At 46.5% G+C, this 21,726-nt stretch overlaps 1 protein-coding gene across 6 annotated transcripts in view; it reads right to left on the bottom strand.

Moving 5' to 3' along the window:
* ARHGEF33 (Rho guanine nucleotide exchange factor 33) overlaps window positions 1-21,726 on the bottom strand; it is a 145,197-nt gene that overhangs the window by 23,266 nt on the left and 100,205 nt on the right. For all 6 annotated transcript variants that reach the window (XM_038746097.1, XM_038746091.1, XM_038746092.1 and 3 more), the window contains one exon: window positions 6,932-7,114. In XM_038746097.1, coding sequence (XP_038602025.1) covers window positions 6,932-7,114 — 183 coding nt within the window. The remainder of the gene's footprint in view (window positions 1-6,931; window positions 7,115-21,726) is intronic.

Here is a 21,726-nt window from a genome sequence, read left to right as displayed (position 1 = left end):
GGAGCCAGTGGGGATCCCCTTGATCACCCCCAGCATCTCTCTGCCTGCCTCCCTGTCTCTGGGTCGTCGCCCATCCTGTCTGCCCTTCAATCAATCAATCAATCAATCGTATTTATTGAGCGCTTACTATGTGCAGAGCACTGTACTAAGCACTTGGGAAGTACAAATTGGCAACACATAGCGACAGTCCCTACCCAACAGTGGGCTCACAGTCTAAAAGGGGGAGACAGAGAACAGAACCAAACATACCAACAAAATAAAATAAATAGGATAGAAATGTACAAGTAAAATAAATAAATAAATAGAGTAATAAATATGTACAACCATATATACATATATACAGGTGCTGTGGGGAAGGGAAGCAGGTAAGATGGGGGGATGGAGAGGGGGACGAGGGGGAGAGGAAAGAAGGGGCTCAGTCTGGGAAGGCCTCCTGGAGGAGGTGAGCTCTCAGCAGGGCCTTGAAGGGAGGAAGAGAGCTAGCTTGGCGGATGGGCAGAGGGAGGGCATTCCAGGCCCGGGGCTCTTTCTCAGACCAGTTGAAAGAAGTGGCCGCTCTCTGTGGCTGGGTCTTTTTTGCAATCACGCGAGTTCTGGGAGAAGCGCAGGTTGGGTTGGCGTAGTCGTTAGAGCACGGGCCTGGGGGTCCGAGGGTCACGGGTTCTAGTCCCGGTTCCGCCACTTGTCTGCTGTGGGCAGGTCACTTCACTGCTCTGGGCCTCAGTGACCTCATCTGTGTCTGGAAAATGGGGATTGAGACTGAGGCCCACACTGGACAGGGACAACTCGATTTGCCTGTATCTACCCCAGCGCTTGGTACGGTGCCTGGCACATAGGAGGCACTTAACAAATACCATCATCATTATTATTATTGTAAGAATCCATAAATTCCACCTGCTTTAAGGATTGCCGTTCACTAAGCGATTCCGGGAAGCAGAAAGGGACCGGGTGGCTACCGTCCCACTGCATTCGAACCCCTATCTCGACTTCCCCCGCAAGTCTCATCGGGTCAGTCCATCAGTCAGTCATATTTATTGAGCACTTACTTTATGCGGAGCACTGTACTAAGCGCTTGGGGGAGTACAGTAGCAGCGTGGCTCAGTGGAAAGAGCCCGGGCTTTGGAGTCAGAGGTCATGGGTTCAAATCCCTACTCCGCCAGTTGTCAGCGGTGTGACTTTGGGCAAGTCACTTCACTTCTGTGTGCCTCAGTTACCTCTTCTGTAAAATGGGGATTAAAACCGTGAGTCCCCCCTGGGACAACCTGATCACCTTGTAACCTCCCCAGCACTTAGAACAGTGCTTTGCACATAGTAAGCACTTAATAAATGCTATTATTATTATTATTATTGTTATTATTATTATTATTATTATTATTATTATTATTATTACAGTATAACAAAGTAGCAGACAGAATGCTGCTGCTCTGAGACCAGTACCTCCAGTTATTCCTGAGGAACTTTATTTCTCTCCCTGGCCCAAGAGGGGCTCCTGAAAGAACCTAAACCAGGCACTCCTTATTCTGGCTCTATTAAGAACATGGACAACTGACAGATTACAATACAAGATTCAGGACTTGTCCTAGCCGAACCGTGTGATAATTAGATTACAGGCATCTCTCAACTTACCCTTTCCCCTTCTCAGGAGACTGCAAAGTGAACCCGGTTTTATAGAGTGGGACGGGTATTATGTTCTGGTCCAAAGTAAGTTACTGTTCACATTACACCCCTTGTCCCCCTCTCCATCCCCCCCCCCATCTTACCTCCTTCCCTTCCCCATAGCACCTGTATATATGTATATATGTTTGTACATATTTATTACTCTATTTATTTATATATTTATTTTACTTGTACATATCTATTCTATTTTATTTTGTTAGTATGTTTGGTTTTGTTCTCTGTCTCCCACTTTTAGACTGTGAGCCCACTGTTGGGTAGGGACTGTCTCTATATGTTGCCAATTTGTACTTCCCAAGCGCTTAGTACAGTGCTCTGCACATAGTAAGCGCTCAGTAAATACGATTGATGATGATTACAAAAGTTAAAAAGAATGGAGCCTAATGGTATTTAAGGTGAACCACAGAAAAGCTGCCCCCCATCCCTTCCCTCTGGAAGAAATATAAGGATGTTTGTCAAGCAAAATCAGAGAACGATAGGTGTCTCTCTGTGGGGTGTAGATGCCTTCTGAGAAGCATAAAAGAATGGGCCATGAAGGGAATTTGCGCCTTTAAAAGGGGCTGGAGGGGGTGGTGGGTGGCTACCCCAAAATGCAAGTGTGAATTAGTTTAAGAACCACGAAAGTAAAGGTAGAAACTGGCAGGTGTGACTAGATGCTGTGCCATTAATAGAGAAGCAGCACGGCGTAGTGGATAGTCAGAAGGATGTGCGTTCTAATCCCAATTCCACCACTTGTCTGCTGCGTGACCTTGGGCAAATCACGTCACTTCCCTGAGCCTCAGTTACCTCATCTGGAAAATGGGGATTGAGACTGTGAGCCCCAATTGGGACAGGGACTGTGTCCAACCTGATTTGCTTGTATCCACCCCAACGCTTAGTACAGTGCCTGGCACGCAGAAAGAGCTCAACGAATACCTCAGTTATTACTATTACTTTTATGAATGGCAGTTCTCACCACCGGGCTAGAAAGGCTCAGTTGGGGGAATGTTTCAAACCGTTTGACTGCAAACCCAACGTGGTGTTAGATGAACTGTATACAAATTCCCACATCGACATGAGGCAACCGAAAGGGAGGGTAGAAAATCAGAACCTAAAACTGATTGAGGTGTTGATGTGGTTAAGGGGATGGGGGCATGGACCATATTACCCATGTGTCCAACCTGATATGCTTGTGTCCACCCCAGCGCTTAGTACAGTGCCCGGCACATAGTAAGGGCTTAAAAAATACCATAATTATGGAGAAGCAGCACGGTGTAGTGGATAGAACATGGGCCCAAGAGTCTGACCTTGCTAAAAAATCACTTCACTTCTCTGGGCCTCAGTCACCTCCTTTTTTCTCTGTCTCCCCCTTCTAGACTGTGAGCCCACTGTTGGGTAGGGATTGTCTTTATATGTTGCCAACTTGTACTTCCCAAGCGCTTAGTACAGTGCTCTGCACACAGTAAGCGCTCAATAAATACGATTGATTGATTGATCTGTAAAATGGGGATGGAGACCGTGAGCCCCACGTGGGACAGGGACTGTGTCCAACCAGATTAGCTTGTATCCACCCCAGCGCTTAGTACAGTGTCATTAGTAAGTGCTTAACAAAACACCATCATCATCATTATTATTTTGGCAGGAGGGGGCAAAGCAGAAGCCTGTTGGCAACCCCTCTCCCTGCTCGTCCACAGCTGGCTACCTTGGGCTCCTGCTGCTCTCTCTGGCTCCTATTTTTCTCTCAGAAAGGGGACTGTCCAGTTGAGCACTTAGTACAGTGCTCACACACTTAGTACAGTGCTCTGCACACAGTAAGTGCTCAATAAATATGATTTATTTATTTATTTATTTATTTTTTTGCCCTGGGCAGAGCAAGGGAGCTCAGTTCTTGATGAGGTTTGGGGGCCTGAACCCAAGGATCCATCGATGAGTGGTATTTATTGAGCGCCTCCTATGTAAAGAGCCCTATACTAAGTGCTTGGAAAAGGACACTCTAACAGAGTCGGTAGATGTGGTCCTTGGCAACAGCGAGCTTAAAGTCTAGGGGCCAATGAATATCTTTTCTGTTTTCAGTCCAGGTTTGGAAAAGTTTGGAGGTGGGAAGACAATGTCTCCCACAGCCTACGAGTCACCCCAGGGGCTTTAGAGAAGCAGCGAGGTCTAGTGGTTAGACCACAGGCCTGGGATTCAGAAGGATCTGGATTCGAATTCCAACTCCACCACTAGTCTGCTCTGGGGTCTTGGGCAAATCATTTCACCTCCCTGGGCCTCAGTTCCCTCATCTGTTGGAAAGGGAATTAAGAGTGCGAGCCCCATTTGGGGCAGGGTTGTGTCCAACCGGATTTGCTGGTATAATAATAATAATAATGGCATTTATTAGGCACTTACTATGTGCAAAGCACTGTTCTAAGCACTGGGGAGGTTACAAGGTGATCAGGTTGTCCCACGGGGGGGCTCACAGTCTTAATCCCCCTTCTAGACTGTGAGCCCACTGTTGGGTAGGAACTGTCTCTATATGTTGCCAACTTGTCCTTCCCAAGCGCTTAGTACAGTGCTCTGCACACAGTAAGTGCTCAATAAATATGATTGATTGATTGATTAATCCCCATTTTCCAGATGAGGTAACTGAGGCCCAGAGAAGTGAAGTGATTCGCCCAAAGTCACACAGCTGACAATTGGCGGAGCCGGGATTTGAACCCATGACTTCTGACTCCAAAGCCCGGGCTCTTTCCACTGAGCCACGCTGCTTCTCTGGTATCTACCCCAGTGCTTAGTACAGTGCTTGGGACATAGTAAGCACTTAACAAATACTGCTATTATGATTATTATTATTGTTATTATCATTACTGTGAAGGCCTGTCCCTCACTGCAGAAGAGGAGCCCTGAGCAGTGTTTCTGGAGGGACTCCTCCCTCGGCCTACCCGATGGTCATTCATTCATTCACTCAGTCATATTTATTGAGCGCTTACTGTGTGCACAGCACTCTACTAAGCACTTGGAAAGTATAATTTGGCAACAGACTGTCACTGGGCAGCCTCAACCCGGGGTCTATTTTCGGGCCCTTTTGGCTTTAGGTGGGGCGGGATGCGAAGGGAGGAATGGAAAGAGGGGCCTCTCGCCTTGTTGATCAGACTTCCCTGCCGCTCCAGGCATACTCCCAGGGATGGCGGCAATCAATCAATCAATCAATCGTATTTATTGAGCGCTTACTACGTGCAGAGCACTGTACTAAGCGCTTGGGAAGTACAAGTTGGCAACATATAGAGACAGTCCCTACCCAACAGTGGGCTCACAGTCTAGAAGGGCAAGAGAACAACGTTTCTAAAAGTTCGCTTCGTTCTGTCCCGGAATAGAAATGGCTGAAAATGCCTTACGGGCAGGGAGCCCCTGCCCGTAAAAGTGTTGCATTTTACATTTTATTTTACAAAATCCCCATTTTACAGATGAGGTCACTGAGGCCCAGAGAAGTGAAGTGACTCGCCCAAAGTCACACAGCTGACAATTGGCGGAGCCGGGATTCGAACCCATGACCTCCGACTCCCAAGCCCGGGCTCTTTCCACTGAGCCACGCTGCTTCATCTTCCTGACATCCAGGCCAGGAGGAGAAAAGTGTTGTATTCTGCTCTGCCCGCTTCTAGGCTGTGAGCCCGTTGTTGGGTAGGGACCGTCTCTACATGTTGCCAACTTGTACTTCCCAAGCGCTTAGTACAGTGCTCTGCACACAGTAAGCGCTCAATAAATATGATTGAATGAATGAATGAATGAATGAATAGACAGTGCTGTGCACACCGTGAGCACTCAATAAATACCTCTCATTGATTGAGTGATTGATAAACTCTGGGGCGGGGGCTATGTGGGCTGGGGCTGGATGGATGGACGGAGTGCTGTCGGCCTGGATTTCCTTCATAATAATATTAATGATGATGACGGTATTTGTTAAGCACTTACGATGTGCAAAGCACTGTTCTAAGCGCTGTGGAGGTTACAAGGGGATCAGGTTGTCCCACGGGGGGCTCACAGTTTTTAATCCCCATTTTACAGAAGAGGGAACTGAGGCCCAGAGAAGTGAAGTGACTTGCCCAAAGTCACACAGCTGATAAGTGGTAGAGCCGGGATTCAAACCCATGACCTCTGACTCCAAATAATAATAATAATAATAATAATGATGGCATTTGTTAAGTGCTTACTATGTGCAAAGCACTATTCTAAGTGCTGTGGAAGATACAAGGTGATCAGGTTGTCCCACGGGGGGCTCACAGTCTTAATCCCATTTTACAGATGAGGTAACTGAGGCTCAGAGAAGTTAAGTGACTTGCCCAAAGCCCATGCTCTTTCCACTGAGCCATGCTGCTTCTCCATAATGGCATTTGTTAAGCGCTTGCTATGTGCGAAGCACTGTTCTAAGTTCTTGGGGGGTGGATACAAGGTGATCAGGTTGTCCCATGTGGGGCTCACAGTCTCAATCCCCATTTTACAGATGAGGTCCCTGAGGCACAGAGGAGTGAAGTGACTTGCCCAAAGTCACCCAGCTGACAATAATAATAATAATAATAATTGGCATTTGTTAAGCACTTACTATGGCAAAGCACTGTTCTAAGCGCTGGGGAGGATACAGGGTGATCAGGTTGTCCCACGTGGGGCTCACAGTCTTAATCCCCATTTTACAGATGAGGGAACTGAGGCCCAGAGAAGTGAAGTGACTTGCCCAAGATCACACAGCAGACATGTGGCGGAGTCGGGATACGAACCCGTGACCTCCGACTCCAAAGCCCGGGCTCTTTCCACTGAGCCACGCTGCTTCATCTGCCCGACATCCAGGCCACGAGGAGAAAAGTGTCCCAATCTGGTTTTAGACTGTGTGCCCACTGTTGGGTAGGGACGAGGAGAAAAATGTCCCAGTCTGGTTTTAGACTGTGAGCCCACTGTTGGGTAGGGACTGTCTCTATACGTTGCCAACTTGTACTTCCCAAGCGCTTAGTCCAGTGCTCTGCACACAGTAAGCGCTCAATAAATACGATTGATTGATTGATTGGTCAGCCCCCCCGCCCCCCCCCCCCCATGGCTCCCTCTGGCCCTTGGCAGTTTTCTCTCCCTCCCCAGCTTCTGCCCGGTCCAGGAGATCCAGGCGCCATCAAGGGCTGCAGCGGAAAGGCCCAGGCTGGAAGTTGGGGGGCGGCTGGGAAGGGGTGGTGGAATGACCTCTGACCCTGCACATAGTAAGCGCTCAATAAATACGATTGATGATGATGATGACCCCTCCCCACGGGCCGGTGCTTACGTGGCGGCGGGGCCAGCGCTGCTGGAGGAAGGGTAGGGCGGCAGCATCTCTTCAGCGTGTATCCCGCCATCGCGGAGGGCGTCGGGGCCGGGCCCGGGGCCCGGCCCGGGCCCCGGGGAGAGCTCGTGGCTGGGGTTGGCACACTGCGAAGCCAGGCCTTTGTACAGCTTCACCATGGACGATCTGGCGGGGCAGAAATGATGACGGCATTTATTAAGCGCTTACTATGTGCAAAGCCCTGTGCTAAGCGCTGGGGAGGTTACAAGGTGATCAGGTTGTCCCACAGGGGGGCTCACAGTCTTCATCCCCATTTTCCAGATGAGGGAACTGAGGCCCAGAGAAGTGAGGTGACTTGCCCAAAGTCACACAGCTGGCGGAGGCGGAGCCGGGATTTGAACCCATAATAATAATAATGTTGGCGTTTGTTAAGCGCTTACTATGTGCAAAGCACTGTTCTAGGCGCTGGGGGGATACAAAGTGATCAGGTTGTCCCATGTGGGGTTCACAGTCTTAATCCCCATTTTACAGATGAGGGAACTGAGGCCCAGAGAAGTTAAGTGACTTGCCCAAAGTCACACAGCTGACAACTGGCAGAGCCAGGATTTGAACCCATGACCTCTGACTCCAAAGCCCGGGCTCTTTCCACTGAGCCACGCTGCTTCTCTATATGAGAAATGGGAGCCGGGTTGGGGACGCTTAGGGAAGATCCCTGAGGGGGGCCCTTAGACCAACCCGTGGAGCCACGGGACCCCCTCATATAAACTATGACCTCCTCATGGGCAGGGACACCTCTACCAATGCCGTTGGATTGGACTCTCCTGAGCCCTTAATCAATCGATCAATCAATCAATCGTATTTATTGAGCACACAGTAAGCGCTCAATAAATATGATTGATTGATTGTACTAAGCGCTTGGGAAGTCCAAGTTGGCAACATGTAGAGACGGTCCCTACCCAACAGTGGGCTCACACTCTAGAAGGGGGAGACAGAGAACAAAACCAAACATCTTAACAAAATAAAATAAATAGAATAGATATGTACAAGTAAAATGAATAAATAAATAAATAGAGTAATAAATATGTACGAACATCTATACATATATGCAGGTGCTGTGGGGAAGGGAAGGAGGTAAGGCGGGGGGGATGGAGAGGGGGACGAGGGGGAGAGAAGGAGGGGGCTCAGTCTGGGAAGGCCTCCTGGAGGAGGTGAGCTCTCAGTAGGGCCTTGAAGGGAGGAAGAGTTCAGTGCTCCACATACAGTAAGCGTCGATACTTCCCAAGCGCTTAGTACAGTGCTCTGCACACAGTAAGTGCTCAATAAATACGATCGATTGATTGATTGATTGATAAATGCCATGGATTGAGTGAGTGTACCTCTCTGAATTTATTTATAGTAATGTCTGTCTCCCCTTTTAGACTCTGAGCTCCCCCTTCTAGACTGTGAGCCCGCTGTTGGGTAGGGACCGTCTCTCGATGTTGCCGACTTGTACTTCCCAAGCGCTCAGTACAGTGCTCTGCACACAGTAAGCGCTCAATAAATACGATTGATTGATTGATTGATACTTCCCAAGCGCTTAGTACAGTGCTCTGCACACAGTAAGCACTCTATAAATACGATTGATTGATTGATTGATTGATAAATGCCATGTATTGAGTGAGTGTACCTCTCTGAATTTATTTATAGTAATGTCTGTCTCCCCTTCTATCAATCAATCGTATTTATTGAGCGCTTACTGTGTGCAGAGCAGTGTACTAAGCGCTTGGGAAGTACAAGTTGGCAACATATAGACACAGTCCCTACCCAACAGTGGGCTCACAGTCTAAAGGGGGGAGACAGAGAACAAAACCAAACATACTAACAAAATAAAATAAATAGAATAGATATGTACAAGTAAAATAAATAGAGTAATAAATATGTACAAACATATATCCATATATACAGATGCTGTGGGGAAGGGAAGGAGGTAAGATGGGGGGGATGCAGAGGGGGACGAGGGGGAGAGGAAGGAAGGGGCTCAAGGGGCTCTGCACACAGTAAGCGCTCAATAAATACGATGGAATGAATGAATGAATGAATCAGCTCGTTGTGGGCAGGGAAACACGCCTACCAATGCTGTTGGACTGACTCTCCAGAGCCCTTTGTGATCCACACATAGTAAGTGCTCAAATACTACGGATCGAGTGACCGTACCTATTCGTAATTTATTTATTTATGTTAATTCATTTATTTATGCTAATGCTGATCACCTATTATGCTATTATGAATGAATTAGCACCTACTATGCTATATGAATTATGCTATTTATGCTAATTCATTTATAATGCTAATGGCTAGTGACCGTACCTATTCGTAATTTATTTATTTATGTTAATTCATTTATTTATGCTAATGGCTGTGTTCCCCCCTCTAGACTGGAAGCTCATTGTGGGTAGGGGAACACGTCTATCAATGCTGTTGGATTAGACTCTCCTGAGCCCTTAGTACATTCATTCATTCAATCGTACTTATTGAGCGCTTCCTGTGTGCAGAGCACTGTACTAAGCGCTTGGGGAGTACAAGTTGGCAACGTAAAGAGACGGTCTCTACCCAACAGCAGGCTCACAGTCTAGAAGACAGTGGTCTGCACACAGTAAGTACTCAGCAAATACCATGGCTCTGCACACAGTAAGCGCTCAATAAATACAGTTGAATGAATGAATGAATGGATTGAGTGATTGTACCTATCTGTAATTTATTTATATTAAGGTCCGTCTCCCTGTCTAAACTGTAAGCTCATAACAATAATAATAATGATGATGGTTTTTGTTAAGCACTTAGTATGTGCCAAGCACTGCTTTAAGCGCCGGGGGAGATACAAGGTAATCAGGTTGTCCCACATGGGGCTCACAGTCTCAATACCCATTTTAGATGAGGTAACTGAGGCCCAGAAAAGTAAAGTGACCTGCCCAAAGTCACACAGCTGACAATTGTTCTTCCCAAGCGCTTAGTACAGTGCTCTGTACACAGTCAGCGCTCAATAAATATGATTGAATGAATGAATGAAAGTGGTGGAACCAAGATTAGAACCCACGACCTCCGACTCCCAAGCCAGGGCTCTTTCCACTAAGCAACACTGCTTCTCTGGTGGGCTCATGGTGGGCAGGGAATGTATCTGTTATATTGTTATATTGTTATACTGTACTCTTCCAAGCACTTAGTACTGTGCTCTGCACACAGTAAGTGCTCAATAAATACCATGGATTGCGTGATTTTAACTATCTGTAATATATATATATATATTCATGTCTGTCTCCCCTTCTAGACTGTAAGCTCATTAATTAATTAATGATGCCATTTATTAACCGCTTACTATGTGCAAAGCACTGTTCTAAGCGCCGGGGAGGTTACAAGGTGATCAGGTTGTCCCACGGGGGCTCCCAGTCTTAATCCCCATTTTTCAGATGAGGTAACTGAGGCCCAGAGAAGTGAAGTGACTTGCCCAAAGTCACCCAGCTGACAATTGGCAGAGCCGGGATTTGAACCCAGGACCTCTGACTCCAAAGCCCGGGCTCCTTCCACTGAGCCAGGGAACCTGTCCACGGGGACCGCTGGATTGGACTCTCCCGAGCCCTTAGTAGAGTGCTCTGCGCAGAGTCAGCGCTCAATAATACCATGGATTGAATGACCGATGGACTAAATAAACAGCCTTGATTGACTGACGTGACCTTCAGGAGATGGAAGGGAGGTAAGCGCTCAAGTGAGCCCTACCACATGCTAGATGATGAGCGCTCAAGGCTGAGGAGCTGGGTTCTAATCTCTGCAAGTGCTTAGTACAGTGCTCTGCACACGGTAAGTGCTCAATAAATACGACTGAACGAATGCTCGGTCACCGGCCTGGGCGGGGAACATTTCGACCGACTCTGTCGTACCATACTATGTATACATGTTTGTACATATTTATTACTCTATTACTTGTACATATTCTATTTATTTTATTTTATTTATTTTATTTTGTTAATATGTATTGTTTTGTTGTCTGTCTCCCCCTTCTAGACTGCGAGCCCGCTGTTGGGTAGGGTCCCTCTCTATGTGTTGCCAACTTGGACTTCCCAAGCGCTTGGTACAGTGCTCTGCACACAGTAAGTGCTCAATGAATACGATTGAATGAATGAACCTATTCACACCTCCTCCCCCCTCCCATATGTTTATTGCCGAATTGTACTTTCCAAGCGCTTAGTACAGTGCTCCGCACACAGTAAGCGCTCAATAAATACGATTGACAGACAGACAGTAAGTGCTCGGTTTAGTGAAGCAGCGTGGCTCAGTGGAAAGAGCCCGGGCTTGGGAGTCAGAGGTCGTGGATTCTAATCCTGCCTCTGCTGCTTGTCAGCTGTGCCACCTGGGGCAAGTCACTTCACTTCTCTGCGCCTCAGTGACCTCATCTGGAAAATGGGGATTAAGACTGTGAGCCCCATGTGGGACAACCTGATCACCTTGTATCCCCCCCCAGCGCTTTGCACATAGTAAGCACGTCTTACCTCCTTCCCTTCCCCACAGCACCTGTATATATGTATATTATGTATAATATACATATGTAATATGTAATAAATATGTACAAACAAAAATGTATATATGTATATATGTTTGTACATATTTATTACTCTATTTATTTATTTTACTTGTACATATCTATTCTATTTATTTTATTTTGTTAATATGTTTGGTTTTGTTCTCTGTCTCCCCCTTCTAGACTGTGAGCCCACTGTTGCGTAAGGACTGTCTCTATATGTTGCCAACTTGTACTTCCCAAGCGCTTAGTACAGTGCTCTGCACACAGTAAGCACTCAATAAATACGATTGATTGATTGACAAATACCATCATTATTATTATTGTTATTAATAGCACGGGCGATGACAATGATGGCCTATTATGCACTTCGTTTCTTTGACTTTTAGTTTCCTCCTCCGCAAAAATGGAGATACTACCGCCTGACTCTTTTCCTTGGGTCGCTGTGAAGAGGAAAAGAGGGAAGTGATGTAAAAGCACTTTGGATTTTTTCCCCACGCTCTTTCTTTTCCACAATTCCCATTCGAGTTGCATTCAGATGATTCCGGGGAATCTAGAAAGGCAGTCCCAAGTCAGCCGTGACCTCTCGGAGTGACTACACTTCCAGGGGTGGAATGGCCTTCCTTAGCTCAACTCTCCCAACTGACTGCCTCTACACATAATTCAGTCATATTTATTGAGCGCTCACTGTGTGTAGAGCGCTGTCCTAAACACTTGGGAGAGTACAATATAACAATATAATAGATAGTCCCTTCCCATGACCAGGCTAATCCATTTGGAAATATCGCTAGGGATATTTTCACAATTGTGCCCCAGGTATACTGTGCACACGCACAAAAGGCTCCCCGTCATGTGTTTTTTATGGTGTTTTCTATTATTAATAATAATGATAATTGTGTTGCATTTGCTAAGCACCTACTGTGCCAGGCGCTGTACTAAGCGCTGGGGTGGATACAAGCAAATCGGGTCGGACACACAGTCCCTGTCCCACTTGGGGCTCACAGTCTTAATCCCCATTATAATAATAATAATAATTTTGGTATTTGTTAAGCGCTTACTATGTGCAAAGCACTGTTCTAAGCACCGGGGAGGTTACAAGGTGATCAGGTTGTCCCACGGGGGGCTCACAGTCTTCATCCCCGTTTTACAGACGAGGGAACTGAAGCGCAGAGAAGTAAAGCGACTTGCCCAAGGTCACACAGCAGACAAGTGGCAGAGCTGGGATTAGAACCCAGGTCCTTCTGACTTCGAGGCCCACGCTCTATCCACTAGACAACGCTGCTTCTCTGTTAAGTGCTTACTACGTGCCGGGCACTGTGTTAATCGCTGGGGTATAAACAAGGTTGTCAGATTGGACACGGTCCCTATCCTACCTGAGTCTTGTTTGTGTTTAATGTCTGTTGGGCAGGGAATTTTTCTGTTCATTTGGTTGCATAGTATTCTCCCAAATGCTTACTACAGTGCTCTACACATAGTAAGCACTCAATCAATACCATTGATTATAATAATAATAATAATGATGGCATTTGTTAAGCGCTTACTATGTGCTTACTATGACTCATTCATTCAGTCGTATTTATTGCGTGCTTACTCTTTTAGACTGTGAGCCCACTGTTGGGTAGGGATTGCCAATTTGTACTTCCCAAGCGCTTAGTACAGTGCTCTGCACACAGTAAGCGCTCAATAAATACGATTGATGATGATGTGTGCAGAGCACTGTACTAAGCACTTGTTTCATTTATCCTCCCTCTGCAGCCCCACAGCACTTACGTATATAACTGTCATTTATTTATATTATTGTCTGTCCCCCCATAGACTGTAAGCTCGCTGTGGGCGGGGGATGTATCCGTTCACTGTTGCGTCGTACTCTCCTAAGCACTCAATACAGTACTCCAATACTCTAGTACTCCAGTACAGTGCTTGCAGAAACAGCATGGCTCAGTGGAAAGAGCCCAGGCTTTGGTGTCAGAGGTCATGGGTTCAAATCCCAGCTCTGCCACTTATCAGCTGTGTGACTTTGGGCAAGTCACTTAACTTCTCTGGGCCTCAGTTCCCTCATCTGTAAAATGGGGATTAAGACTGTGAGCCCCCCGTGGGACAACCTGATCACTTTGTAACTTCCCCAGTGCTTAGAACAGTGCTTTGCACATAGTAAGTGCTTAATAAATGCCATTATTATTATTATTATTCTCTGGGCCTCAGTTACCTCATCTGTAAAATGGGGATTAAAACTGTGAGCCCCCTGTGGGACAACCTTGTAGCCTTCCCACCGCTTAGAAAAGTGCTTTGCACATAGTAAGTGCTTAACAAATACCATCATTATTATTATTATTATCTGCACCCAGTAAATGCTCAATAAATATGATAGACTGGCTGACTGTACCACAACAGAATTGGTAGACACATTCTCTGCCCACAAGGCGTTTACAGTCATCATCATCATCAATCGTATTTATTGAGCGCTTACTATGTGCAGAGCACTGTACTAAGAGCTTGGGAAGTACAAATTGGCAACATATAGTCATGAGGAGGAGACAGACATTACTAGAAATAAATACATTATTAAATACATTCAATAAATACATTATGGATATATACTTAAGAGAAGTAGCGTGGCTCAGTGGAAAAGAGCACGGGCTTTGGAGTCAGAGGTCATGAGTTCAAATCCCGGCTCCGCCAATTGTCAGCTGTGTGACTTTGGGCAAGTCACTTAACTTCTCTGGGCCTCAGTTACCTCATCTGTAAAATGGGGATTAAGACTCTGAGCCCCACGTGGGACAACCTGATCACCCTGTAACCTCCCCAGTGCTTAGAACAGTGCTTCGCACATAGTAAGCGCTTAATAAATGCCGTCATCATCATATACATGAGGATTGTAGGGCCGAAGGGACAAATCCAAATGCAAGGGTGATGCAGAAGGGAGCGGGAGAAGAGGAAATGAGGGCGTAATTGGGGAAGGCCTCTTGGAGGAGATGTGTCTTCAGTAAGGCTTTGAAGGTGGGGAGAGCGGTGGTCTGTCGGTCTGTCGAGAAGCAGCGTGGCTCAGTAGAAAGAGCCCGGGCTTGGGAGTCAGAGGTCATGGGTTCTAATCCCGACTCCGCCACTTGTCAGCTGTGCGACTTTGGGCAAGTCACCTCACTTCTCTGGGCCTCAGTTCCCTCACCTGTCAAATGGGGATTAAGCCCGTGAGCCCCACATGGGACAACCTTCCCCCCAGTGCTTAGAACAGTGCTTGGGACATAGTAAGTGCTTAACAAATACCAACATTATTATTGTTACTATAAAGAGGGAGGGAGTTCTAATAATAATAATAATGGCATTTATTAAGTGCTGACTATGTGCAAAGCACTGTTCTAAGCGCTGGGGAGGTTACAAGGTGATCAGGTTGTCCCATATGGGGCTCACAGTCTTAATCCCCATTTTCCAGAGGAGGTAACTGAGGCCCAGAGAAGTTCAGTGGAAAGAGCCCGGGCTTTGGAGTCAGAGGTCATGGGTTCAAATCATGGCTCTGCCAATTGTCAGCTATGTGACTTTGGGCCAGTCACTTCACTTCTCTGTGCCTCAGTGACCTCATCTGTAAAGTGGGGATGAAGACTGTGAGCCCTACGTGGGACAACCTCGATTACCTTGTATCCCCCCAGCGCTTAGAACAGTGCTTGGCACATAGTAAGCACTTAACAAATACCATCATCATCATTATTATTATTATTATTTTTATTATTATTATTAAGTGACTTGCCCAAAGTCACACAGCTGACAACTAGACCAGAGGCAGGGCGTGGGCGGGCAGTACTGATGCCCCGTACTTCTCCTGTATCTGACGGGCAACAAAGCGTGGCTCAGTGGAAAGGAGCATGGGCTTTGGAGCCAGAGGTCAGGGGTTCGAATCCCGGCTCTGCCACATGTCTGCTGTGTGACCTTGGGCAAGTCACTTCACTTCTCGGAGCCTCAGTTCCCTCATCTGTAAAATGGGGATTAAGACTGTGAGCCCCACGTGGGACAACGTGATCTCCTTGTATCCCCCCCCCAGCGCTTAGAACAGTGCTTTGCACATAGTAAGCGCTTAACAAATGCCATTATTATTATTATTATTATTATTATCTCCTGTGCCATGCTATGGTATGAAGCCCACCTGGAAATCCTGGGAGCATTTGAGCAGTAGTCTTTAGTAGCCAACCCAGGAGGACTCTGGCTAGGATCTAGGCAAACACGGAGGGGAACGTGGTACCTCAGTAATTGGTGCAATCGCATCTCTCTCTTTTTTTTACGGTCTTTGTTAAGCGCTTATACGTACCAGGCAGACACTGGACTAAGCACTGGGATAGATACAAGCTAATTCATTCATTCAATCGTATTTATTGAGCGCTTACTGTGTGCAGAGCACTGGACTAAGCGCTTGGGAAGTACAAGTCGGCAACATAGAGAGACGGTCCCTACCCAACAATGGGCTACTATAGACAGTGTGGTCTATCTACAAGACCACAATGCTTCTTCTTCTTGCCTTTCTTCTTCTTGAGGTTGTGGCACCTTTGTGATCCGGAGGCTTTTTTCCATGGTCTGTTTGTTGTGCAAGTGCTTAAGCAATAATAATAATAATAATGATGGCATTTGTTAAGCACTTACTATGTGCAAAGCACTGTTCTAAGTGCTGGGGGGATACAATGGGATCAAGTCGTCCCATGTGGGGCTCACAGTCTTAATCCCCATTTTTACAGATGAGGTAACTGAGGCTCAGAGAAGTTAAGTGACTTGCCCAAGGTCACACAGCAGACTTGTGGTGGAGCTGGGATTCGAACCCATGCCCTCTGACTCCAAAGCCTGGGCTCTTTCCACTGAGCCAAGCAATGTGTCAGCCAATCAATCAATCAATCAATGGTATTTATTGAGCGCTTACTATGTGCAGAGCACTGTACTAAGCACTTGGGAGAGTTCAATCCAACAGTATTAGCAGATGTGTTCCCTTCCCTTCTCCATTAGAGAAGCAGCTTGGCTCAATGGAAAAGAGCACAGGCTTTGGAGTCAAAAGTCATGGGTTCAAACCCCGGCTCCGCCAATTGTCAGCTGTGTGACTTTGGGCAAGTCACTTAACTTCTCTGTGCCTCAGTTCCCTCATCTGTAAAATGGGGACTAAGACTGTGAGCCCCACGTGGGACAACTTGATCACCTTGTAACCTCCCCGGCGCTTAGAACAGTGATTTGCACATAGTAAGAGCTTAATAAATGCTATTATTATTATGATTATTATTCCCATAACAAGTTTACACAGGGAAACTTGTCCCCATCATGTTTGAGGAACAGGCCTCAGTTCCCTCATCTATAAAATGAGGATTAAGACTGTGAGCCCCACATTGGACAACCCAATTACCTTGTATCTACCCCAGCGGTTAGAACAGTGCTTGGCACATAGTAAGCACTCAACAAATACCATAATGATGATGACGATCTCAGCAAGTTCGCCCTCGGCGCTAGATGGGTTTTCTATTTTGTAACTCTGATTGCTACAGTGCCGTCTCTGACAGTTGGAACAAGTGCCACGGGTTCCCATTTCGGGAGGTTCTGCGTGTCCTGTAGAGCTTCATCTTCAGTAATCATTCACTCATTCATTCAATCGTATTTATTGAGCGCTTCCTGGGTGCAGGGCACTGTACTAAGCGCTTGGGAAGTACAAGTTGGCAACATAGAGAGACGGTCCCTACCCAACAGCGGGAGAATGTTGAAATCTTCTTTTCAACTTTTCAGGATTCCCTGTAGGCTCATTGAGGGCAGGGATCATATCTTCTAGACTGTGAGCCCGCTGTTGGGTAGGGACCGTCTCTATATGTTGCCAACTTGGACTTCCCAAGCGCTTAGTACAGTGCTCTGCACACGGTAAGCGCTCAATAAATACGACTGAATGAATGAATGAATCTACCAACTTGGCTGTATTGCGCTCTCCCAAGCGCTTAGTGCAGTGCTCTGCACACAGTAAGCGCTCAGTAAGTACCACTGATTGATGGATTGATGAAACTGAAGCCATCTTCACTCTGCAGAGACCCCATGAAGGCGCGTCCAGAGCCCTGGGGCGTCTTCAGCCAAGTTTTCCTTTTTACGGTGGTCTGCCCAGCCCCGGCTAATCTTCTGCTTTGGCCTTCCGACGTCTATCACAGCTGTTCCTTAATTTGGTCTGCAGGCCATGATAACGGTTGCTGGGAGCCTCGCTTTTGTGCGACTTCACAGGGGCCGCGAGAGGCTGCCCCATCTGACGTTTCGAATTTGCCTCACACTAGTCTTGGTGCCTTCTCTCACCTTCCGACAGGTGATCGGAATTTAGAAAAGCGGCTTGGTCTAGTAGATAATAATAATAATAATAATAATAATAATAATAATAATGATGATGGTATTTGTTAAGCGCTTACTATGTGCAAAGCACTGTTCTAAGCGCTGGGGAGGTTACAATAATAATAATGATGGTATTTGTTAAGCGCTTACTATGTGCAAAGCCCTGTTCTAAGTGCTAGGGAGGTTACATCTTACCTCCTTCCCTTCCCCACAGCACCTGTATATATGTTTGTACATATTTATTACTCTATTTATTCATTTATTTATTTTACTTGTACACATCTATTCTATTTATTTTATTTTGTTAGTATGTTTGGTTTTGTTCTCTGTCTCCCCCTTTTAGGCTGTGAGCCCACCGTTGGGTAGGGACTGTCTCTATATGTTGCCAATTTGTACTTCCCAAGCGCTTAGTACAGTGCTCGGCACACAGTAAGCGCTCAATAAATACGATTGATGATGATGATGATGATGATACAATAATAATAATTATGGTATTTGTTAAGCGATTACTCCATGCAAAGCACTGTTCTAAGCGCTGGGGAGGTTACAGTAATAATAATGATGGCATTTGTTAAGCGCTTACTATGTGCAAAGCACTGTTCTAAGCGCTGGGGAGGTTACAATAATAATAATGATGGTATTTGTTAAGCGATTACTCCATGCAAAGCACTGTTCTAAGTGCTGGGGAGGTTACAGTAATAATAATGATGGTATTTGTTAAGCGCTTACTATGTGCAAAGCACTGTTCTAAGCGCTGGGGAGGTTACAATAATAATAACGATGGTATTTGTTAAGCGATTACTCCATGCAAAGCACTGTTCTAAGCGCTGGGGAGGTTACAGTAATAATAATGATGGTATTTGTTAAGTGCTTACTCCACGCAAAGCACTGTTCCAAGCTGGGCTCCGTCACTTGCCCGCTGGTTGAGCCCAGTTCATTCATTCATTCGATTGTAATTATTCAACACACTGTTTGCAGAATACAAGTGTGCAAATCACTTACTGTGGTGCAAGCCACTTCACTTCTCTGGGCCTCAGTTCCCTCATCTGCAAAATGGGGATTGAGCCTGTGAACCCCATGGGGGACACGAACTGGATACCACCCGATTATCTTGCATCTCCCCCAGTGCCTTCGTACGGTGCCACAGAAAAAATCCGGCGTCACGGAGAACGGCCATTCCGCTGTGTTTGTTGGGGATTGTCATTTGATTTTCCTTTTTCCGCGGAAGCTGCAGAATTGCTTGAGGAATTTAGCGTTTGGGGGGCCCGGGTTTTTCTGGGACGGTTCTAAGGGCAGTTTGAGCTCGGAATATACCACCTCCGCCTCAGACAGAAGCAACTTTCCATTAGTTTTAAAGCACTCAATCACCTTGCCTTTGATTTTCTTCCACAACCCAGCATCTTTTCTAGCTCCTCTATCACCAATCTGTTCACTGCACCTTGATGTCCACCTCCTTCCCGCCTTCTCCTTCACAGCCGACAGACCACAACCCTCTCCGCCTTCAAAACATTATTAAAGCCGCATCTCCTCCCGGCGGCCTTCCCTGACTAGGCCCTTATTCCCCCTACTCCCTCTCCCATCCATGTCACCCTTCCGCTTGGATTTGTACCAGCGTGGCTTAGTGGAAAAAGCACGGGCTTAGTGGAAAAAGCACGGGCTCGGATGTCAGAGGACGTGGGTTCTCATCCCAGCTCCGCCCCTTGTCGGCTGTGTGACCTTGGGCAAGCCACTTACCTTCTCTGTGCCTCAGTTACCTCATCTGTAAAAGGGGGATTCATTCATTCAGTCAGTCATATTTATTGAGCGCTTACTGTCTGCAGAGCACTGGACTAAGCGCTTGGGAAGTCCAAGTTGGCAACATATAGAGATGGTCCCTACCCAACAGCGGGCTCACAGTCTAGAAGGGGGAGACGGACAACAAAGCAAAACATATTAACAAAATAAAATAAATAGAATAAATATGTACAAATAAAATAGAGTAATAAATACGTACAAACATATATACAGGTGCTGTGGGGAGGGGAAGGAAGTAAGGCGGGGGGGATTAAGACTGTGAGCGCCGCATGGGACAACCTGTATCTACCCCAGCACTTAGAACAGTGCTTGGCACATAGTAAGCGCTCAACAAATACCATTATAATAATACCCTTTGTTCACCCCAACCTCAGCCCCGCAACATTTATGTCTACATCCATAATTTATTTTAAAATCTGTCTTCCTCTTTAGGACTCATTGTGGACAGGGAATGTGTCCTCCAACTCTGTTGTATTGTACTCTCCCAAGTGCTTAGTACAGTGCTCTGCACGCGGTGTGCACTCAACGAATACCGTTGATTGAGTAGCACTCATTCCTTCATTCATTCAATCGTATTTATTGAGCGCTCCGTAAAAGCTACTAATTGATGGATTGAGGACTGATTGGTTGAGGTTGGGGGCTGTTCTGAATTCCCCCTACCCTCCCTTTCCCCTCCCTCTGCTTCCCCAGCCAATGAATGTGTTTTTTCTGCAACTCTCCTCACCCCTTTTCTCCCTAACAATCAATTAATCAATGATATGTACTGAGCACAGACTGCATGCGGTAATAATAATAATAATGGTATTTGTTAAGCACCTACTATGTGCAAAGCACTGTTCTAAATGCTGGGGGGGGATACAAGGTGATCAGGTTGTCCCACCTGGGGCTCACAATCTTAATCCCCATTTTACAGATGGGGTAACTGAGGCACAGAGAAGTTAAGTGGCTTGCCCAAGGTCACACAGCTGACACGTGGTGGAGCCGGGATTCGAACCCATGACCTCCGACTCCCAAGCCCGGGCTCTTTCCACTGAGCCACGCTGCTTCCCCTAGTAGACCTAAACTAAGCACTCAGAAGAGCACAATAGAATAAGAGTGTGAGCCCCCATGAGGAACACGGACGGTGTCCAGTTTGATTGGCTTGTATCTACCCCAGTGCTTAGTACAGTGCCCGGCACATAGTAAGCGCTTAACAAATGCCATTAAAAAAACTAGAGTTGGCAGTCATGATCCCTGTCCACAGGGAGCTTGCAATCTAGGGATGATTTGAATCGATTTCTAAGATACGGTGCCCTTTCAGCCCTAGGCCGAAGGTAGCAGAGTCCAGTCAGTCAATCAATCAGTGGTACTTGCTGAGTGCTTACGGTGTGCAGAGCACTGTACTAAGCGCTTGGGAGAGTACACTATAACAGAGTTGGTAGACACAGAGCTTACAGTCCAGAAGAGTCAGGAGCTTCTTGCACCCAGCCCTCTATCATCATCATTAGCCCTTTCAATTCAATTGTCATATTTATTGAGAGGCTTACTATGTGCAAAGCACTGTACTAAGCGCTTGGGAGAGTACACTGTAACTACAAACAGACGCATTGCTGCCCATAACAAGCTCACAGTCTAGAGGGGGAGACAGGCATTAATATAAATAAGTAAATAGATAAAGGAATAAATAAATGCAGCGTGGCTCAGTGGAAAGAGCCCGGGCTTTGGAGTCAGAGGTCAGGGGTTCAAATCCCGGCTCTGCCAACTGTCGGCTGGGTGAGTTTGGGCAAGTCACTTCACTTCTCTGGGCCTCAGTTCCCTCATCTGTAAAATGGGGATTAAGACTGTGAGCCCCCCATGGGACAACCTGATTACCTTGTATCTCCCCAGCACTTAGAACAGTGCTTGGCACATAGTAAGCGCTTAACAAATACCATCATTATTATTATAAATAAATAAATAGATAAAGGAATAAATAAATGCAGCGTGGCTCAGTGGAAAGAGCCCGGGCTTTGGAGTCAGAGGTCATGGGTTCAAATCCCGGCTCTGCCAACTGTCAGCTGTGTGACTTTGGGCAAGTCACTTCATCATCATCATCATCGATCGTATTTATTGAGCCCTTACTATGTGCAGAGCACTGTACTAAGCGCTTGGGAAGTAC

This window comes from Tachyglossus aculeatus, chromosome 1 (genome assembly GCF_015852505.1).
Source record: "Tachyglossus aculeatus isolate mTacAcu1 chromosome 1, mTacAcu1.pri, whole genome shotgun sequence".
In the NCBI taxonomy this organism is placed as follows: Eukaryota; Metazoa; Chordata; class Mammalia; order Monotremata; family Tachyglossidae; genus Tachyglossus; species Tachyglossus aculeatus.
Note: the sequence above shows the minus strand (reverse complement) of the source record. Positions and strands in the feature narration are given on the sequence as shown.